The sequence below is a fragment of the Amblyomma americanum genome, chromosome 9 (assembly GCF_052857255.1).
Source record: "Amblyomma americanum isolate KBUSLIRL-KWMA chromosome 9, ASM5285725v1, whole genome shotgun sequence".
Classification (NCBI taxonomy): domain Eukaryota; kingdom Metazoa; phylum Arthropoda; class Arachnida; order Ixodida; family Ixodidae; genus Amblyomma; species Amblyomma americanum.
Window position 1 is genome coordinate 62,478,892 of NC_135505.1, and position 22,683 is coordinate 62,501,574.

General features: G+C 47.1%; 1 protein-coding gene across 3 annotated transcripts in view; it reads left to right on the top strand.

Annotated features, from left to right (window-relative positions):
- Positions 1-2,464: 2,464 nt before the first annotated feature.
- Positions 2,465-22,683, top strand: part of LOC144104939 (acetylcholinesterase-like) — an 82,094-nt gene continuing 61,875 nt past the window's right edge. For 2 of the 3 annotated variants that reach the window (XM_077638168.1, XM_077638170.1), the window contains exons 1-2: positions 2,465-2,622; positions 21,758-22,023. In XM_077638168.1, coding sequence (XP_077494294.1) covers positions 21,766-22,023 — 258 coding nt within the window. In that variant the 5' untranslated portion in view covers positions 2,465-2,622; positions 21,758-21,765. Of the gene's footprint in view, positions 2,623-13,608; positions 13,723-21,757; positions 22,024-22,683 lie in introns of those variants that run through there. The other variant, XM_077638169.1, reaches the window with a different exon arrangement.

The following is a 22,683-nucleotide window of genomic DNA, read 5'->3' on the forward strand; positions in this document are numbered from 1 at the left end:
TTTCACGTAAGCAGTTGCATAAACATGTTTTGTTGTTCACTAAACTAAATGTGATTTCAGGGATCAAGACGGTGAAACAGTTCTGCTGGAAATAAAATGTCCCCACATCAGGAGAAAGCAGAGGTTTACAGAGGGGCCCTTTTCTAAAGTACCTATGTGGCGACAAAGACGAATTTAAGATGCAGTCACCGATATTACACACAGATACAAGTTAGCTTGCATTTTCTTGGCCTCGAAAAGTGCTACTTTCATGTATATTGAAGTTTGGACTCCCTCACAATTCCTGTTGTTACGGACAATAGATTCTTGTCTTCGGCAGTCCCAAAGCTGCGTCAGTATTATTTTCAACATTTTTTGAAGGTAATATCCGAGAGCAGAAAAACGTAATTCCCCCCCCCCCCCCCCCCCAAGCAGCGTTTTCACTGGTCATAACGTTGAGCATTCGTTTATTACATGTGGATGCAGTACATTTTGTATATACTATATACAATGGTTCCACTGCAGTCATTTTAGACATTAGCATGTGTAGTACCACATTTTGTACTGTAATAGTCTGTCAGTGCAATAAACAGTTGAAATCAAGTGTAATCCTGCGTTGTGTTTACTGTCCGTCTTCCAGCCTTTCCAGCAAGTTGAAGCTAACAGTTTGAGTTCATTGCAGCTTTTGACAATACACTGTAGTATTGCCACGGTGGTGGGGCAAAAAAAGGCAAATCCTCTTTCTAGGCCCCTAGCACCACACTGGTGTCACATCACAAGCAGTACAAGCAACGGTACAGCAGTTTTGCCCATTGCAACAGCAAACACATAACAATTCTACTTTGGAAAAAGAATGAAAACGAGAAAAAATAGAAAAAATAATGCGCAGTAATCAAACAAACATGAAAGAACGGATTGGTTTTCGCTGTGCATGAAATGTAACGAAAATGCACCGAATGCTGAGAGAGAAAAAATAGCTTTGATTGTTTTTGAAGCACAGTCGTGAGGTTCAATTGTAATATTTTTTTTTCACAAAATCCCTCATCTGTAATGTGCCTCACATAAAGCACGTGTTTCTACCCTCACTTCTGCTCGGACCGCTAACTCTTGCAAAGTTTTTCGTTCGTCCACGCCCGAGTACGTCTGCCCTTTCTTCCTCATCGTTACATGTAGCTATTCGATCAAGGAGCGAACTTTTTGACTCAGCTGTTATCATAACTGATCCTGAATAATTTCGTTCTGCAGCTTTTGACCTAATCAGTTTTTAATTACCATTTGGTAATTACCATTCTGTTATTACTTCTGTATTGCTTGTGGTCAGCAACATTTCTTCACGCTTCTAATCACCGCTTTTTTATTTTATGTACACTTTCACGATAAAAACTGCACGACGTTGGCTGACGTTCGTGTGCCATCCCCTGTTTTCATTAATGTCTCTGTAAGTAATGACCTTTGCTTCTATAAGTTTGCATTTAATGGGCGTGCATTATCGAAAAATTTTCATCTCTTAATCTCTCTATAATTAGGTTCCTTTGTAACCTCTTGATTTTGCCGGCTCTAAAATGCTCTTAGGCACTTATGTCCGAGGGCAGGCTCTAGGTATATTTTAGCACCTTCTCCTTGCACTTTAGTTGCTTGCACGGTTTTGAAATCTATAATGAAGGAAAAATACCAGGTAACTCAAGAAACTTTCGCGCAAGTAATATCAATATTGCGTTGCAATAAAGTTTTCTCTCTCTTTCTGGAAACAACTGCAATTCAGTTCCTATTCTACTCCAATTTCATTCTAATTCTATTCTTATTCTATTACAATTTCGTTCTAACTCTATTCTCATTCTATTCAGTTCGTGCGGTTGTGATAGTACTATTACTGGTTAACATTTAAGCACACTTGGGAAAGGAAGTGAAGAGCTCGTTAAGACATACATGACGGAAGCCAACAGTCACTGAAACGAAGAAGCATAGGGATGCACTGTTTGTTTTTATGTTATTTGGGGTGTCTGTGATTGGGAGATTAAAAGATTAGTTATTTTAAAAATAATAGATTACGCCGTGGGTTCGGATCCCACAGGCGACTTTTGGTTGTTTTTCTTCCGCTTTCTAATCAATTATATGTAAAATATTTACTGTCTTAATCTGCGAATAATGAACCTGAAAAAAAAAACATCCCTTAAGCTCCTTCGTTTCTGTGACTGTTGGCTTCCGTCTTGTCTGGTTAACGTTTCGTATTTTCCTTCTCTTGATTACGTCACAGCGTTTAGACCTATAACAAGTTTTGTGACGCTTCCACTTTTTTGGCGACACCGGGTTTGCGCGTCGATGCGCCATCTATTGCTTCCATGTTCGTAAGCAATGAACAGAATAGAAACATCTAGTCTGCAAAAAACCCCAAGCGCTTCTCTTTTATCCAGGAACGTCTTCTTATCGGCTGCACCGTCGCAGTGCTGTCGATCGCCCGTTCAAAGGCGACCTTGGCTCGCCTGTCGAGTAACAGCTGAAAGCGTCGTTTGTACTCTCCTTCCCACCACTCACACAGCGCGAGCCGAGTGCGCAGCCAGCGTAACAGAAGCACTGGACCGGCGCGGAAGCCCCGGCGTCTTTCTCTGCAGGGAGCAGCAGCTTCGCGCCGGAAAGGCGCAGCCGGTGAGTGAGCAGAAGGGCAGCGTACAGTATTGGTCAAAGGTCTTAAGGCCACTGCCTTCAGCTGCAGGTCCGTGTAGCGGATCATTCAAAACCCAATTCAAGCAGGGAGCTTCTCTACCGCAAGAAGAAACCTTCTGCTAGAATTTCAAGGTCATTCGGTCTTTAATAGTGCCGTAATGGCTCTGTTATGGGGTAGAAGCGAAAAGCCTTTGGCGTTAAGACTTTTGACCATGACTGTGCGTAGCGAAATTTCCTGTTTGAAGAGTTTGAAGCGTGTAGCGGAGTCCATCGCTGAAGCTGTGGAGAACTTCTCAACTTCCGTAAGCGCGATCGTTTTTAGACTATGTGTTTCAAGTTGTGCGCGCATTGGGTTGGTAACGCTGACAAGGTGACGATGCCCTACTCGTTAATTGCCAATTCAGCAGGATCATTTCGCTGAATTGTGCTACGCGATTGCTACTTGTTAACCATGCCGTTCGTTCCATACTTTGATAATTTCACTAATGATAACTAATAAGATGTGATTGCTTGTTTCCGCGACGGCCTGCCACTTTTATAGTGGCGAGTGAACTATACGTGCATCTCGACGTCGGCTTCTACGACTATTTTTTGTGAAATTTTTCATGCATAGAAAACAGCTTTTTGAAGGAGTAACTGATGTCAAAAAGAATAAGTTGAAAGTTTTTCTTGCTGTAGCATTTAAATGCTTCAGACTTTATTTTTCATTGCATCCAGATACTGATGATGAATTTTTATGGCTCAAGGGCTTCTATGGCCACGAGCGCCATCGCACAAGGTAATTTCGTATACTCGAGGCAGGGCCAAAGACTCATCTCCGAAGAATTTCACGCCAATTAAGCCGAGCACCTGGCCAGGGTAAGGCTTGCGTCAATTGTATCACCTATAGTTACCGGCTATACAGTAGAGATACAACCCCGCAACTCCCGCATGCGAGGCGGATGCCAAAACCAGTAGGCCACCGCTGCGGTCTCCCGTCCCGGTGTTATTGACTCTGTCGACGCCGTTGCCGCGATCGAGGAAAGCTGCTTTTGCGAGGCTTTAGTAAAGTCTTGCAACGCTATTAACGCGCAGTCGCCGGTGCAGCGCCAAGAACACTTTCTCTTTGCTAACGGGTAGCAGTGCCTACTCCATTTTCAGGCACCTGTGCGCAGCAACATTCTGAGTGAACCATACCTTGCGTGCAGCTCGAATGGCTCTTTTCTATAATGTGTACACCTATAAAAAGTACAGTACAGAAGTATTATTTTATTTGTTGGCATGACGTAATCCTTTATACCCGGAACGTCAAGAAGGAATGCAGAGGGTAATGTTTCACGGTGGCATACGAGAAGAGCATTCAATAAGGAACATGTTCCTTTGGTATTGTCGCATGTTAGGAAGTGTATACACTTTTCAGTCGCGCGTTCTCCACTGAACCACGCGCGGTTATTGCTTTCTTGGAAGCGTTCCAATCACCGTATGGCTGCCACTACTGCCCTCACGTGGCATATGATCTATTGTCCTCCTATCAAGGCGTTTAAAGTGAGTACCGGCTGATTAGATTACGCCGCCGCGTTCTCAGGCTATGTCGCATTATCGCCGCTGCTGGTGTGGTGTCCTGAAAGCCTTCCATGGGCTGAAAACTATCGCCGCTGCTTGTACTGCGTAGTGGCCTCTGTGTCCGCTGGAATCGTGTTAATAATAACAACGTGACTGAGAACCATCGGAGCTGGCTTTATTGGCACACGCAAGACGGGGCATTCAGGAATATTACACAGATTAGAAATGATGAGGCCTGAGTAATGAAGGTGAATTTAATGCACAGGGCTTACAATAATGATATTGAGTCTATTTTTTCTTTGACGAACGGACGGATGTGGCGCGGAAAAGACAAGCTATTAAACGCTAAGCATGCAGAAACAGACAGTCTAAACGGTGCAGTTATAATGATTCTGAGAAAAGAACTTTGTTCCTCAGGCAAAAAAAACATGAAATAATGGAAATAAAGCGCACAATAACAAGCTGTGCACGCTCAAATGCGATAACAACTCTGAACAGCATAAATAAAAATAAAGGCTTGGGTGGAGCCGTAGTAGTTAAGAGGCATTTGTATTAAGTCTAATGAAATGACATCTTAATTTTAGAATTACCCATTTAGCAGTCCATGCAGCGGTTGAATACAATGAGCTAAACAGGGCTGTCAGCGTAATCTAAAGGCGCAAAAGACATCAGAAAAAGTTGACTGCATTTACGGGAATATCTCACGCTGTGTTATAAAAAACAAGCCTCCGCATGGTCACGTGCTACATGCAGATGTTGAGGAATTGCGACGCCACGGGTTCCCGAGCATCCGCAGGGACATCCCCGCACGGGGATGATGGTGAGCAGAGCGCCACCACGGACCCGTGCAACCACGTTTAGCCGTGTTTGGCAGCGCCGTGTCGGGAGCAAAGGGGATCCTGGCGATTGAGCCGATGACAAGCGTTTGGACTTTTAAGGCCTCTCGGCGGAGGCAATACACCACTTTGGCTCCAGCTTCCCGCAGACGGTACTTCCGGCCTGACCCGAAAAAAGGAAATCTGCAGTCGCTTTTGTAAAACAGCGCGAACAACGTCGGACAAGAACAAGAAGGACACGGGACGAGCGCTGACTCGCAACTAGGGCTTCATTAGCAACACCTGGTGCTTATAAAGGGAGAAACATACACATAGTACATCACATGTTACGCTAAAAGAGATAAAACATGAGGCAGAGAAGCACGTGACGCTCAAAGGCCACCAAGAAAAGCTATCTCTTTGTCATTGAGAGTGACTGACGGTTTGCTGACACTTTGGCTCTTGACTGATATAGAATGCTTCCATCACTTCTCCCGTAGTCTGATCAGTGTGCGTGTACAGCACCTTTGTGCTACGCCACATGGCTGTGCATTTTTTCTTTTTCTTTTTCATTGCCTCACACTTTTTACAGTGCCTCACCAAGTATGGAAGTTCATTGTTGTTGTCTAGATTATTTTTGGGCTCTTGCAACCTTTTATTTAAGCACCGTCCTGTCTGCCCAATGTACGGGCTCCGTTGGGTATTGGAATCTGGTACACAACCCCTTTGTGACAAGCGACGACCTTGTCTCTGTGCGCGGTGCCACAACCTTTCGTTTTTTCCGATGATTTCCTTTCCCTTTGGATCGCCGGACATAACTGCTTTAGTTTGATGCGAGCTGATATAGCTACATTTACTCCATAACGACTTGCCACATTTTTCAGGCGTGATGCGATGTAGTTAAGGAAGAACAGCAACTTTTTCTTTTTTCTTTTTGGTTGTCACGAGTCTTCTTTGTGTCCTGATGCTTCACCCACTAGAGAAAACGAGAGCAGGCCTCTGTTATCATGCAACTTGGGTACCCGGTAAGCCTAATCTTGGAGAGTTGAAAGTGTAAACTGTCGCTGAGAGCATGGTGACAGGATTTTGTCATACAATTTCGAAGGCAGGGACTGACAATGCTGTTTTTAACAATTTTTGAATGACTTGAATGGGAACTAAAGAGCGGTTTCGTCGATCTAGGGTTGTATCTGCGCTTGTTTCTTTCCTGAAGGATCGTAACCCAGGAAGCCATGTCGCCTTCAGTATCGACGTGAAAAAATTATTTTACAGCCTACCGCATGACAAACTTTTGAAACGTGTAAAATTATGTATTACAGAAGATAACGATGAGCTAGCATTCGTCACGAAGTGTGGGCTGAGAGTTGAAAAGATACAGCTAAAGCTACTCCGGTCTTGCCTGTGTTCGACTGTCGTGAGTTGGCAGGGCAAACTTTATTCACAGAAGGCAGGAGTGTGTATCGGGTCAAGCGTCGCCTCGGTCCTTAGCGAAATTTTTGTGATTTACGTAGATAGGGACCTCGAGAGGGAACTATCGGCACTGCACCTTAAGTCCGTGAGTTATGTGGACGGCTACCTGGTGTTTACCGACCGTGATCGTTTAGCATCGCGCATGCCTAACATTTTGAAGGTGAAAAAAAATGTGGAGCAGGGCTGGAGTTCACCAGTGAGACACCATCCGATGATGAGTTGCAGTTCTTGGATTTGCGCCTGCTGTTCGGTCCAGATCAAGTCTGCTAGAAATACAACCCTAGATCAACCAAACCGCTCCTTAGTTCCCATTAAAGTCATTCAAAAATTGTTAAAAACGGCATTATCTGTTCCTGCCTTCGTAATTCTATGACAGATCCTGTCACCATGCTCTCAGCGACGGTTTGCAGTCTCAAGTCTCCAAGATCAGGCTTGCCGGGTACCCAAGTTGCACGATAACAGAGGCCTGCTCTCGTTTTCTCTAGTGGGTGAAACATCAGGACACAAAGAAGACTCGTGACAACCAAAAAGAAAGAAGAAAAAAGTTGCTGTTCTTCCTTAACTACATCGCATCACGCATGGGCTGAAAAATGTGGGAAGTCGTTATGAAGTAAATGTAGCTATATCAGCTCCCATCAAACTAAAGCAGTTATGTCCGGCGATCCAAAGGGAGAGGAAATCATAAAAAAAACGAAAGGTTGTGGCACCACGCACAGAGACAAGATCGTCGCTTGTCGCAAAGGGGTTGTGTGTCAGATTTCACTCTCCTGCGGAGCCCGGTACATTGGGCAGACAGGAGGGTGCTTAAATAAAAGGTTGCAAGAGCACAGAAATAATCTAGAAAACAACAAAAACAACAATGAATTTCATACTTGGTGGGCAACTGTATAAAGTGTGAGGTAATGACAAAGAAGAAGAAAAAATGCACAGCCATGTGGCGTAGCACAAAGGTGCTGTACACGCACTGTGATCAGACTACGCGAAAAGTGATGGAAGCATTCTATATCAGTCAAGGGCCAAAGTGTGTCAGCAAACCGTCAGTCACTCTCAATGACAGAGATATCTTTTCTTGGTGGCCTTTGAGCGTCACGTGCTTCTCTGCCTCATGTTTTATCTCTTTTAGCGTAACATGTGATGTACTCTGTGTATGTTTCTCTCTTTATAAGCACCAGGTGTTGCTAATGAAACCTTAGTTGAGAGTCAGCTCTCGTCTTGTGTCCTTCTTGTTCTTGTCGGACGTCGTTCGCGCTGTTTTCGAAAAGATGCATATATACCAACTCTCCCAACTGGACGTTCTGCAGTCGCCTTTCTCTGCCCTCCTCTTCATCTTTCATTTTGCTATCTTCTTTGTGTCGTATCTTCCTATCTTCTTTCCTGTCGTCTCATTCCTTCTTTGTTTTTTTCCTTTTTCCTGGCGGCTAATGTTGACCTTGTGCTGCTAACTATCCTGCGTTTCGCCATATTAGGTTATAGTTGGAGTGCACAGTTGGCGTGGGCAAGACTTGTTTGCAAGTTCTTGTGCCGTCCCTATGTTGGGCTGCCACCGTGACCAAATGGAAAATTTTTATGGCTTCCCTTTCTGCAACCAATGATCGCCCTCAAATTCGACGGCGGACCGATGCCACTGCCCAGGTCTGGAAAAAAGTTAAATGTTCCGAATATACCACCGGGCACATAGCAAAGTAACAGGGAAGGAAGCGAGCATCATCCTTCCTTTCATAGTTTCCAAATCACTGACTCATGCATTGGGCCTTGGGTACAAAGTTTCGAGGCTGGAAAACGATGCCATACTACTCCAGATCCGAGAGAAAGCTCAGTATTGCAAACTATAAACACTGTCAAAGGTATGATTTGTGAACGTGATTTATTTCATTTCATTTTATTACCTTAAAGGCCCCAGAAGAGGGGTGTTACATAAGGGGTGGCAACAATTAAAAGCACAGATTCACAATAACAGGAAAGTTTTTACATTTTCAGCGAAAATACTTGGGCAAGTGATGATGGCAACGTTGTTTGGAAGGCCGTTCCAGTCTGCGGCTGCACGAGGAAAGAAGGAATTAGAAAAAGTGACGGTGCGTGAGCGTGGGCAGGCAACATGTAATTGATGGCTGGCGCGATAAGATATGCGTGCTGGGGGAAGAATATAAGGTGAGATGTGAATAGGGCGGTGAAAAAATGTGTGAAATAAAGACAGGCTGGTAATGCGATGGCGAAGCGATAAGGGTGATAATCCGAATGCTGTTTTTAAGGAGGAAACGCCAATGTCATAAGAGTAAGATGAATGAATGAAGCGAGCAGCGCGGTTTTGAAGCGATTCGAGGGCATTGATGAGATAAACTTGATGAGGATTCCATATGGGCGATGCAAATTCTAGTATGGATCTGACGAATGATTTGTAAGCTAATAACTTCGCATGTTGGGGAGGATGGTGAAGATGGCGTTTGAGCAGAGCTAGCGTCTTGTTTGCTCACGATATTATGTTAGTAACATGAAAGCTCCAAGAAAGATCGCTAGAAATTGTTATGCCTAGATACTTGTATGACTGAAATAGTTGTACGGGAACTTCTGATATTTCGTAAGAGAAAGTTAGAGGATTACGGCGGCGCCTGATGGACAAAAGATTACTGTTACGTAGGTTAAGTTCTATTATCCACTTATTACACCACTCCTGAACAGCATTGATATCATTTTGAAGAGAAGATTGGTCAGCTTTGGTGAGAATAGCACGATAAACTACACAGTCGTTAGCGAACATGCGTATGTTAGATGTTACGTTTGAAGGCAGATCATTAATGTATATGAGAAACAGTAGTGGGCCAAGCACAGATCCCTGTGGAACGTTCGACGTTACTAGATGTGAGTTAGAGTTCTTATTGTTAACGGAGATAAACTGCGAACGATTAGTTAAAAACTCTTCAATCCACTTCAAAATATGGGGGTGCAAATTTAATTGGGAAAGTTTTAACGGCAGGCGTTTATGGGGTACTTTATCAAAGGCTTTCGCAAAATCTAAAAATACGAAAGATTTTCTCACTTTGACTGAAGAAATGTTGGAGGGTACCAAAGACCACAATGTTTCTGTCGTCCAACGCGTAAAAATACGAAAAGTCGACAAGGAAACACCAGCAAAGCACTTAGTTCTGACTTTCGCCTTCAGCCAGTTCCCTGATGCCATAGGAGTAGGTTACATGAAAATAGCAGTCTGACCATACCTCCCTGTGTGTCAAGTGCCAGAGGTTTCGCCATGTAGTGGTCGCGGCCGCCAAACCTGTGCCAAGTGTGCATTCAATGAACACCAATCTCATGTTTGCAACGCAATGCCAACCGTTAAGCATGATCTTAACAGGACCACACTCTTAAGATCATGCTTAGCCTGGAAGAAATGAAGGCAATAACCATTAAAACTAAGGAAGACGTAATATTTCAGGAAACAGAAAAACGATGGGCACAACCCCAAGGCGCATCCTTGTTCACAGGCGAAACAAAATTCGCCGCAGTGATTCGACGGGGCAGAGCACCACATCAGGCTTCGGTACCTAACCAGGCCACACAGAGTGAGCCTGAGGCAGGGTCATACGCGCCCCGGGCATACGCTACGAAGGCTGCCCTGTGACACTCGACGAAGGGTTCGCCGGCGTCTTGGTCGGCCGCCGTCAAGGCTTCCCCCAGTCGGGAGAGGCCAAACCTTACACCTATGGGTTCTCCATCGGCCTCCAGAGCATCTAGCGAGGTGATGGACATAACGCCGAGCTCACCTCCGCTGCAGAGGCGGCGAAGCTCTCTTTAACGAAAAAATTAAAAATCCCAATAACGGGCTCCAAAGAAACAGGGCCCACCGTTTTCGAAATATATCCCCCAAAAAACATTGGCATTCCTAATCCACTGGAATTGTAGGAGATTAATAAATAACCTAAATCACAATAACTGATAATTGAGGAAGAAAAATGGCGCAGTAACTGTCTCACATACTTCGGTGGACTCCCGAACCGCGCCGTAAGGGAAGAGCGGAAGGTGGCAGTGAAAGAAGAGTTGTCGCAGTGGAGGGCTTAGGAATAATTTCGACCCACTGGGGATCTTTAAACTGCACTGACATCGCGCCAAACACGGGCGCCTTTTGCGTTTCGCCTCCATCCATCGAAACGGGGCCTCCACGGTCGGGTTCGGAACCGGGTACTCCGGCTCAGTAGACGAGCGCTTTAGCCAATGGGCCACTACGGCGGGTAACTTAGATGACATAAAAGGTATGTTAGCCACATTCTCGCCTGTAGACTTATGTATACAGGAAAACAACTTAGGACCCCAACAGAAATGTACTCAAGAAATGTGATCTTTCGCGCGACCAAGAGATGGAAAAACTCCAAGGTGGCGTTGCTATTATAGTGAGAAACGACGTCGCAGCTCGTGGGCTTGGGCTAAAGAATAAATTCGAAGCTGTAGTAGCCACTCTGCTTACACACAAAACAATAACAGTGTGTTGAATATATCTAGAACCTCATCTCAGACAAACCGCGCATGAATTAGAAGACCTTTTAGAGCAGCTGCCAGAGCCGTTTTGGTAGCTAGAAATTTTAACGCTCATTTTTAAGGAAGCGAAAACACTCATTTAAGAGGCCAATCTAAGGAGGATTGTATTCTGTGCAACAACACTTGCTTAGTGAACACTGATAAACCTACGTGCTGTTCCCTGACCAAGGGTAAAATGAGCGCTTTAGATCTGTCTTTTAGTTCGCCATCTGTATTTAGAGATTTTAACAGGGGTGTCATCGGCAAAACACAGGAGATATCACCATTCTTTTCCGATTAACTTAACATCTGCATTGTCAATCATTCAAACAGGACCACGACGCTGGAAGCTATATTTAGCCGACTGGGCACTGTTTAGAGAAGTTTCCTGCCTAGATAAAATCGTTTCAGATAATCTCAGTATAGACGAACTTAATGAACTTTTCACGAAGTGTTTTACTGCCACTGTGCATCTAGATATTCCCCAGTGTCAATCTTTGGCAACATGCGTGTCCGCTCGTTCTTTGCTCATGGACTTAACACTAATGTTGATGTGATTTCCGACGTGGACATAGAGATTAAGGATATGGAATTGGTGCAATTTCTATCTTGTCCGGTTGGCACCACTGACATCCATCGTTTTGGCCAATCACGGTGTGTCAAACTAGTCTTCGAGGTACTATCTTACCATCTCATGTGAAAGTGGGTTTTGTGAAGCATCCAATATTGACACGAGGATTGGAAGTAGAAGAAGAAAGAGATCGCAGCCTCTAGAAGTAGGCGACGCTGAAGTGTAAGTCCGTTTCTCTGGTGCCCTCGTTCAGCCGCTGCAGTTCCTTTTCAGTGTAACAACTGTTACAATATGTCCTTATGTACCCCGACAGCTGCATTGCCGAAAATGCCAGAAGACTGGACATGTAAGTGCTGCGTGCACGAGCACGAAAGCGTGCCCGCGTTGTGGTGGAGTGCACGAAGGACCTACATTTACGATTGAAGCTCAAATTTGTGCCAACAGCAAATGACCTCATTAACGTCTAGGGAATGTCGGAATGTAAAAACAGAGATGAAGACCTTGAAGAAAATGGTGAGAAACTATTCTACTCACCCAGAAGCAGCAATCGCCGTACATCGCTCGAGAAGCCGGACATGAACCGGCAGAAAAAATTGAATTTAGTAAATGGAGTCCAACCCATCAAGCGGAACGAGACCGCTTTGCCGCGCAGAAGCCACCGCCTCCAGCTCCGCAAGAGCCAAGTATTCCAACCACCCAGGAGAACTCTGCAGAGTGGCCACCTCTACCATCGCGCATTGTGAGTTTTGTGAGACCTCCGCCTGTGTGTCTGCCGGATGTGTCTACAACATATGACCAAACCAGGGCAATGCTTAAACAACTGATGGGCATTTTACAGCTGATAACTGCTGACGTGGGCAAGCCCATTGCTAAACTGGTGTCCAAATTTTAGACGCTATTGACCGGTGCTTGCCACTCTTTAATAGCAGTCAGTAAAAATGACTCTACCATCGTCAGCACCATCACTACACGAGGGAATGTCTCGATCGGCAGTATTTTAATGCAATGCTCGAGGTATGCAGAGCCGCCTAGCAGATTTCAGGCAGAGGATTTCCAAGTACCGATTTCCTGTGCTTATAATATGTGAGCCGAATATCACATCTCGTTTTAGACTATCCGGTTAGAATTTTCTCTCTGAAGCGGCTGGGCATTTGAGCAAGGTACTACTATGCGCCCGCCGCGACTTGACTTACGTTCCGCATCAAATTCCGGGACGCAGTATAGAACGAGTATGTTGCTATCACTGTGAGATTGAATGGGCGCAAAATTTTTATTAGAGGTGGCGACATCCCACCAAGGGGTCGATTTGATGCCATACGACTAAAATTGCGGCTAGGCAGGGTTTCAGAACCGCATATAATAGTAGGAGATTTCAATGGACATCATACATGGCTGGGGAAGCGCCGTTAAGAACGCCGTGTTCTTAGACAGTGCAGGCCGTCTTTTACTTAATTATGGCACGCTATTTTGAGCGGGGCTACCTAAAGCAACTGGATGAAACTGGTATTTGTATCCAGGCGTCTCTCTTCCTCCGCAACGTGGTGTGCTCATATTGAAACGTTTGGAAGTGACCACATACCAACGTATGTGCAGCTACAGTGGTGTCACCGTCTTCCCCATGCCAAAATACTCTGCACCGACTGGAGTGCCTTCCGCAATGTTCTAAAGAAGAGCTGTGAGAACCTCACTATCCCGACGGATGTTGAACAGCGTATTATTGCGACAATGCAAGATAGAACGCGCAGCATATCAGCGCCCAGTTCCACAGCTCTAGTGGGTATGATCTACGCGCAGTTTCGGGCGATTCGTCGGCTCGCAGAAAAAAAATACCGAAGGACAAAAGATGTATTTGATCTCTGGGCCTCTGGACGTGCCCAGAAGCAAAGGCAGCGCTATTTAGAGAGTCCAGACAGACAACTGTGGCAGCAGCAACACACTTTCCGCGCATTAACACTATGAAAAAGGGCTAGAATTAGAGGTCACGGAGGATTTCTGTTGCAGAATTCCCGAGGCGCTCCTTCATCTCGGCAGCATCGATGTGGTCCTCCCGCAATGGTCGGTCGCCTGGAGATTCTCTTCACAATTAAAGAACTGAAAGCAGCGCTTTCTGCTTGTACACATCATTCGTCCCCAGGACCTGATGGAATCATCGACAGCGCGCTTCGTCATCTGGGGCCGCAGGTAATAGAAACCCTCTTAACCTTGTACAACAGTCCTGTGCCTCTGCCACTTTTCCACAGCAGTGGAAAAGCAGCCGCCTTATGGCCTTGCTGAAACCAGGAAAATCGCCAATCGGCTTAATATCCGACAGACCAGTAGCTCTTGCCAGTGGTATTGCCAAGAAGATTGAGCGTGTGGTATTAACCCGTCTAGAATGGCTTCGTTAAAACGTAGTCTATACCCTTCCACAATGACGGGTTTCCGCAAAGGACGGTCTGCCATCGACAGTGTAATTAAATTTGCATCGACTGTAGACCATGAAAATTGCCGTCACAGGTTGAGTGCTGCTCTTTTCCTCGACATCAAGGGCGCGCTCGATAATATTCGGCACGATGCAGTATTAAATGCAATCGATGCTAATGGTATAGGCGGACAGTTGGATTGCAAGCTATTCGACAAACCGGACAGTCTACATGGAGACTATTGAAGGAGACACATCTGATCATCATGTCGCTCGTGGTGTTCCTCAGGGAGGAGTGCTCAGTCCAATTTGGTTTAATCCCGTACTCACCGGCCTTCTCAAACAATTACCGAACAGTGCGTCGATATCCGCCTACGCAGACAATATTAAAGGGCCACAGAAAAGGGTGTTTGAGCTTGGGCTCAAAATGCTAGCACAATGTAGAGTATAGGCCACCGAGCGTCCATGCCGCGTATGAGACCTCAGAAGCGGGCGGGAAATTTACAATACATTTTTAAAAATTCCCGCTTTCGCACCTCGTGGCGACGCGAGGTGCCGGGCTTTCGCACGAAAACCTGGCAGACGACGTCACGTCTTGCAAATGACGTCAGCTGCCGGGGGTTATCATTTGTTCACAGCGCCAAATTCTTTCAGACGTCACGCGCTACCGCGGCCGCGGTTACTCCGCGCGCGCCGCAGCCGGCGGAGGTAGGGAAGGGACCAAATCAGTGGGGCCGGCGGAGGAGCGCCGCCGTTTTGGCGTGCGAGAGGAGAGGGAGAGGCGCGAAGACGCGGAAGTTTTTGTCTGCATATAACTCAGCTGCCACAAAACGTAATAAAATAATTCTTGCGGGGGGATAATTAACAATCGTCGTCTTTTAACATGCCAGACATATCGACCGTTTATTGAGACCCTCTTTCTGGGTCCTTGAAGACGAAAGCCTTTAATGGCCCATGCTCGCGACTGCATGTGTTCGTCCGTGCGTGCTTCCGTTACGCACTTCAGCACCTAGATAAAAAAACAACATTTGAGCACGATGGGATTCGAACCACCGTCCTTCCGTTCCGCAGCCGAGCGTGCTAACGATTACGCTACTTCTTGCCAAATCATAGGCAGTTCGCCATGTCTAGGACATTGGAGAGTGCGGAAAGGCGTCGAACTAGACGGATGCCTCCTAAACGCCCTATAGTGTCTCCAGCATTTAAGATTCAAAAACAATTGTGTACTTAATCAGCATTTTAACCATACATCAGTGACACAAGCAGCAATACCGCGCTAAAGGCTTTCGTCTCACCTCACTTTAGGTCAACAAAGTGGCCCCCTGAATTTTTGTAGCGATAGCTACCCTACGCCAGCCACTTCGCGAGGTCAGCGTGGCTGCGCGCTGAGCCGTGGCACCACCGGTACGCCAGCTATGCGCATGCGCGGAGTGACGTCAGAGCACGCAGCTGGTGTGCGTGCCGCGCCTGCGTTGCGCTAACATTTCGAGACTTCAGCGTGCGGCGCCGTGGCCACCGTGGCAGCTGCCGGCGGCGCGGCGATACCGAGTGGGGGAGGAGTGGAGAGGGGGGAGAGAGTGAACCCACGTGTAGGGACGAAGATGAAGAAGGAACGCCCAGCGAAACGCAGCGGCGAAAGACTGACTTTGCAATTCGACTGAGCGAGTTCCACTCAGCCAGCTGTAGCTATCACGTCACTCCAGGTTCAACCAGTGCTAAACCACAGCCATTTTTTTTGCGTATGGACATCAAGTGTTACGCGTCCTCAAGTGCAAGCAAGGTTGCAGCGTTCGTTTCCATTACGCCTGCCTACTTGCGCCGTCAGGGGCTTGAACTTTCGTCAACAAAACGTAAATTTGGTATTCGCACGCAAGGTAATGGCAAGGTATCCGGTCACAATCGACGGGCGAATTGTTCCATACGTAACACATCACCAAATCTTAGGTGTTACAATAGACCGTGACCAGTCCTGGATGAAGCTCATCTATTTGCTCAAGAAAAAGCTCGACAGATTTGCAAGCATTGTGCGGTATAAGCGAGGGAAACCTTTGAATTCATCTGAGCGATCATTAATTCACGTGTACCAAATGCTGGTGGTCAGCCTTCTCATATATAAGTGGACCCGTTCTCTCGGAGGGCAGACTATCAGGTCTGTGTGCGCTTGAAAGCGCACAGGCTCGTGCTATAAGAGTATGCTTGGGTTATCTATGCAAGACTTCCACATGGGGCACATTTTATGAGGACCGCGCCTGCCCACCACGAATTTATTTTCAACAGGTACCACTTCGTGTGCATTTGCGACACGTTACCACACCAGGTTGCGAAGGTGCTACTTTGGGCAGTACCGGAACTGGGCATACGTACAACCATTCCAGGGATAGCAAAGACGCAGATCCCAACAGTCTGTCTGAAACAGCTGGCGCTGTCATAAATTGCATTTATGTATGGTGACTCCCAATGTTTTTGTGGACGGATCCGTGACGACCATCTCTTGCTGCAGCTTGGGAAAGTGCTTGGAAATGCCTTAGGCCACCGTTTCAGGCTAATGCATAAAACGTCATCCAAGGCAACAGAATTCGCAGCCATACGAGAGGCCGTCCGTTATATTGGTAACCAGTGCGCGCACCACTGAACTATATTCTGCTACTCGAGATCGGCATTACAGGTCATACAAACTTACGTTAAACCAATTACATGCGAACAGCTAGTTCAACAGATTATACTTTTGTTCGCTGAGGCTTTTCACCGCGGCCATATCATAAAGCTCCACTGGATACCGGGTCATTGCAGAATAGCGGGAAACGAGCATGCTGATGCCGAAGCCCGGCTAGCTCATGCTGATGGGGCTTTCATTGAAATAGCCATTTCCAGATCTGACATCGGAGCATTTAATGGAAGCCGCAGTGCAGTTGCACTGCAACTATTCGGGACCGGCCGCCGCGGTGGCTGAGTGGTTATCGCGATCGGCTGCCGGTCTGAAAGACGAGTGTTCGATCCCGGCCGCGGCGGTCGAATTTCGATGGAGGCGAAATTCTAGAGGCCTGTGTACTGTGCGATGTCAGTGCAAGTTAAAGGACCCTAGGTGGCCGAAATTTCTGGAGCCCTTCGCTACGGCGTCTCTCATAGCCTGAGTCGCTTTGGGACGTTAAACCCCCATAAACCAAACCAATCTATTCGAGACGTCCACCGGACCTCATTTCTAAGCTTGACGCCGGCTCATGATTTCATCTGCCATCTAGGTTATTGCGACGACAAGGAACTTTATTCCACCGGTTACGGCTTTGCGTTGCCTACACAAAGCACTACCTTTGCAAGATCGGTATCGAAACTAATCCAAATTGAATACAATGCCACACTCCAGAGACTATTGCACACTTTCTTGGTCAGTGCCCGAAGTACACTGATGAGTGGAGAGCACTGGAAGCGACCGTTAGACAAGTGGACTCTCACCCTCTCTCTGAAAAAACTCTTTTATGCACTAATGCGAAACGCGCTGATGGGTGGTGTGCGACGAAGGCAGTGCTCAGGTTTTTATGTAAAACAGGCCTGGATACCCGTCTATGGCCGCCCGTGCACTGCCTACATGGTTTATACATGTGCATACAAAGTGACAGTGACAAAGTATGCAATGCTAGCGAATTTCACTTACTCATAGTGGTCCTGTGTGCGTGATTAAAGAGCTTTAGAAATTATTATAATGACTGAATTTGAGCCCAGTATTGTTTGTATCACCATAAGAGGTTATTGCACAGTTTCCATCGTTCGATCACTTTTCACCTGACATTCCTGATAATACAGAGTGTACTAAGTCCACCACTATGGACGACGGTGGCATTGGCGAACACTCTCAAGGTTAGGTTGCACAGAACTTAAACAGCGACGAAATTAGATTAGACAGCCGCTGCCGTAGCTCAGGTCGTAGAACACCGGGCGCAAAACTGGCAGGTCGTGGTTTCGGTTTCTACTGTAGCACGTGGTTGTATTTAGTGCGGTAGCAGTTCTAGGCGCGTTTTCGGGTTTCGGGAAAACGTGCGTTCGTACTTCTCTGAAGCCTGCTTTGTGGCAGGGAGCCCACCTCTCCCCGGGCTTTGGGCAACCTGCAAGGCGTGTACTCCTGCCAGTGTGCACCTGGATGAAGGCCTTCAAGGTAAATGCCTTCACGGCAAAAGCCTTTAGGTCAAATGCCTTCAGATCAGGGTGACTGTTGGCTTTCTTCATATGTGCGGTCGAGAGAGAGGGCTGTGGTGAGAATGTGATAGCCGGCGACGCCGCGCCCTTAGGCAGTGGCCATATGCTGCCATATATTATCCGCCGGCTTATTTATTCATTAAATACTGCCAGCATCGGTAGGTCCAGGTGGAGGTAAAATGCAACATGAAAAAATGCAAAATCAATATTCTGGACTTCAATTAAAAAGAGAAACAAAGGGCTTCACAGGCGTGGATTCTAACACAAAATAGGGAATTGAACACAGCGAAACATTCGTCCTAGAAATATTCAGAAATTCAAATGGCAGACACAAGCAGTATCGGAAATCCAACATGAAAGAAAGCGAAGTCAGCATTCAGTACGCCAGGCGAAAAGAGAAACATTTTTCAGTTCACTTCTTCATTTCTTTGCCAATGGTGGAGAAGGCCAGTGCAAGTCTAATGGCGGCTCCCGCCGCCTCTGGCGGGGAATGAATTCTGATAGTGGCGGCGGCCCCCACTGCCTTGAAAAGTCCTAGTTTAGGGTGCTCAACCGTGTCAACAAAGAGCGTGTAGGAACGATTTCTGCACCTCTTGGTGTCAGAGGTCGCTCGAGCCTGCCGCCTCCCATGATGGAGGGTAGCGGCGATGATGCGCGAAATGGGCGCCTACTGTCTGCGGCTCTGCTTGCGCGGAGGAATCGTTAAAGTTGTAGTTCTTGGAGTGGTCATGGGTGGACTGAGAGGGAGCAGTGGCAGTAGGCGCTGTCTCGTATCCGTGCGGCACAGGAGGACCAAATGGTCGATGCTTCGAGCCACATGTCAACGCATCGAAAGCGGCTCAATGCGCTGCAGATGTGGCGAGCCTTTCCGCACATTCCGTTTCAGAAACTGCAAGATTTGGCTGGCTCCCGAGATAATGTTGTTTACATATGCGTGCCAAGACTAACCCTGCATTGGTGCTAGCGACCTGTGAGTGGTTTTGTAAGCGAAGACAAAATGGCTGCGATGGCATTTGTTGGCGTTAGGGATCATTACCGAATAGCTGCACCATTCCAGAACAATATTAAAACCATTTTGAAAAACAGTTTAGGTATAGGCGGTATTGAGAATGTGGTGATGATAAAGTTGTCTGCAAACATTCTTATATTAACGGAGAAACGCTGAGGTAAATAATTAATATGGGTTAATAACAACGGGGGGACAATGGACAGACGCTTGGGGAATGCAAGAAGTTACTTGGAGGCGGCTACGTATGTTAGTCTTCCCCAAAACTCTTTGTGTGCGAAAGAACAAAAATTCTCCATCCAGATTAATATTTTTGCTGTGGGTTGAGGGGTTGATGTAGCAGTAAGGGATGGAGGTGTGCAGGGTTAATGAAGGCTTTTCTAAAACCCAGTAAGATGGCGGCAGGGTCTGCATTGGAGTCAACGTTAGTATACAACTATTGAACTAAATGAGTTACTTGGATTTCGCATGAGAATACTTTGGGAAAACCATGTTGCGAGGGCTGAAAAAAGAAACGATTACAGTCTAACAAAACTGCAAAAAGTTGAAGAATCAGCGGTCGTGCTTGCCTGTGGTCTACCCTTCTTCGTGTTTTTATTAGATGCTACAGCCACCAAAATATGTAGTACTGATACACCCAATGCGCTGCCAAACTCGCCTACTGTCCCTAGCTGCCTGAACCTGCTCTGAGTGGCGCTGAATGTGTGCCGAATTTTTAGAAAGGAGCTAGCAAAGTGGTCGCGTCACATCGAGCTGCTGGTCCGCGCGCCAGAAGGTGCATGTTTAGGCGCTGCGGCGGTACAGCGCGTCGTGAGCCCGCTGTGTTTTCACGCGATAGCGTATACAGCTCGTTCGGTCAGAAAGCCGTCGGCGTAGTCGGCACCAAGTGTCGGAAATAATCGAAGGCTGCGTAAAAAAAAATCGTTTCATACCAACTGTTTCCCGCAGAATGTTCCGGATGGTGTCATACCTTTCAGCGTTTCGTGCTGCATAAACTTTCACGTTAAGTTCGAGCGTAGCTCGTGGTTGGGATTCGAACCGGCGACGTATACCCGGGGGCTGCGCCAAAGAATCGTATGGTAATTTGCGGTTCTAGTGATTGATGATTGACTGCTGCGTGATAGGCGATGACGAGTTGACGAAATCCTTGCAATCAATTGATTAAATGAAAAAGGGGGGTGTAAAGGTGCCACAATGCTCAGAAGGAAAAGCCAGTGCATGATGATGCTAAATGAGGAAATTTAGAGTGCGCCATTAAGTAGTTAATTGAAACAATTAAAAAAAATGAGAAATGCCTTCAAAGGTGTCAAACAGCTCCGAATGGAGAGCCTAACCCACTACGCTGTCGCGTCATGCCTTTAAGGCAAAGCTTAAGTGTCCTCTACAAATTTTTTGCTCACTCCCCGGTGTGTTTAGAGTCACATTACTTTCTTTTTCTCGAATAGCTCTTATTATAAGGTACGGCGGAAACCAGATGGTGATGTCGTAGTGGAAGTGGCAGTTGCGCGCCGCTACTATTGCAGGCGCATTAGCATCATATATGTGCTACTTGCCAAGCGGGAAGGCAAGATGCTGCTTGCTGTAGCGACGGAGTTGCGCGCGACGGCCACCACGGGCGCACTGGCGTCGCGCTAAAGTAAGCCAGCCACCTGACGCCTTCGACTCAGGAGCGTATATAGCATTACGATTTGAATTACTCACCCTTTTTGCTTACTTGGTCGACCGAGAGCGCAAAGAGTTCGCGAGCAAACCACAGCTGCGAGTTTCACAGGTGGGTGATGTATGGCGAGCCGAAGCGCATGCTAAGTGACGCCGCGTGTTACGACGTCCACATGTCTGGCAACAACACAGCAGAAGTTCGGGTGGCCAAACAGCTATCGCTCATTGTCGGGCATTTAGCCCCGAGCGCAAAGGCTTTTGTTACTGACAGAGCTATATAGGCAATGTCTCGGGGTAATACGCGGATGGAGGAAAGTCTAGCAGGGAGGCCAAACCGGAATTCGGCCCGCTGTACCGCTGTCACAACCAAATTACATTGCAGGACTAGCCAAGATGGCTAAAACCTCACACACTTTGAGTTGCGTACCCAACAGGGAGTAGGTGCGAATCCTCGGTATAGGTAAACTTGCTTCGCATGTATTGTATTTTCGGAAGTAATCTTGTGCTGCTGATCGACAGAGGGGCGAAAGGTACCGCGGACAGTAAATCGAAGGTGCGCGCGTTTAACGCATGCCTGCATGAAAACTACGCGAAAGACAGGGACACGTCCGCAGTAACACAATATCAGTGCTGCTGTGTTCTTATTCTCGTTTCCCGTTGCGCTTTTTTTTTCGCTGAAAGATTTTTTTTTAACACGAGCTACCATTTAGGCCAAGATTCCGTAGTTGTAAGGTACCGCCGTGACCACAGGTGCTTTTACTTCACGAGGATTTCAAATAAACCTAGTTAAGGACAATGGAAGCCATGCTTTTTATTTTCCTTTTCTTTTGAGTGCATGTTATACGAAGCTGACATTGGTGATTTCACCGGCATTGCGTTCTTGTCAACATCTGTTGCGTGAGAAAAGCCTGCGTGGACACGTGAAGAGACGCGCCACATTTGAGACGGTTCACCCTCTGCAGACGCAGCCATGGTGCGCGGCGTTGTCCTGGTGGTTCTGCTGAAAGCGATCGTGGCCAGCGAGATGTACGTGGAGAGGGACACCGCGGGGGGCCGAGTGCGGGGCACGGTTCTGCGCGCCGCCGGCCGAAACGTGGAGCAGTACCGCAGCATTCCGTTCGCCGAGGCACCCATCGGAGAACTCCGATTCCGGCCCCCGCGGCCCAGGGAGCCCTGGACGGGCACGCTGGACGCCACCGCCTCCACAGCGGCCACGGCTTGCCCCCAGGTAGGCTTTCGGGCCAGCTAACCGACTACCTGTAAGAGCCGGAGGACTCCTGTCTCAGCGTGCGCGTTCCGCGTCGTGAGAGCACGTGTGTCACTAAGGCACTCAGGAGCTAAGCAATTGCTTTGTGCCTACAAGTGTTTTCTGCCACCAAGCAATTGTTTTCTCCTGACAATAGTTGGTTGAAGCAGCATTTTCTTTTAGCAAGCTCACAGAGGTGAAGAACCGCAGAGAAGATGAAGCATATAGCGGCGCCAGTTTCAACAATTTATTGCGGCACTAACCCGTGCACCAGTTTATGCAGGATTGGCGTCAGCGTGAACGTAACAAGAGAATCGCCTTGAACGCAGGTATGGTAGTTTCTTCTGCGAAAAAAAAGAAAAATGAATTGTCAGAGGGAAAGGGGGGGGGGGGGGTGAAGTAGACATATTGATCTCTTCCTGATGCGTTGATGCGGACCTATTCGGTAGTTTTGAAGAAAAATACGCGTCCATCCCCACCCATCGTATTACCAAAACGCGCTAGTGGACCTAAGGTCGTGAATATCCTTCTGCAGCAGCACTGCTACCCTTCTTTGCTGAATAAATTTGTGCCGGGGTTCAGGTTACAACAACCGGATGGAAACTGCCCCGCTGTGCCTACCATGTTTTCTGCTGTCTATGC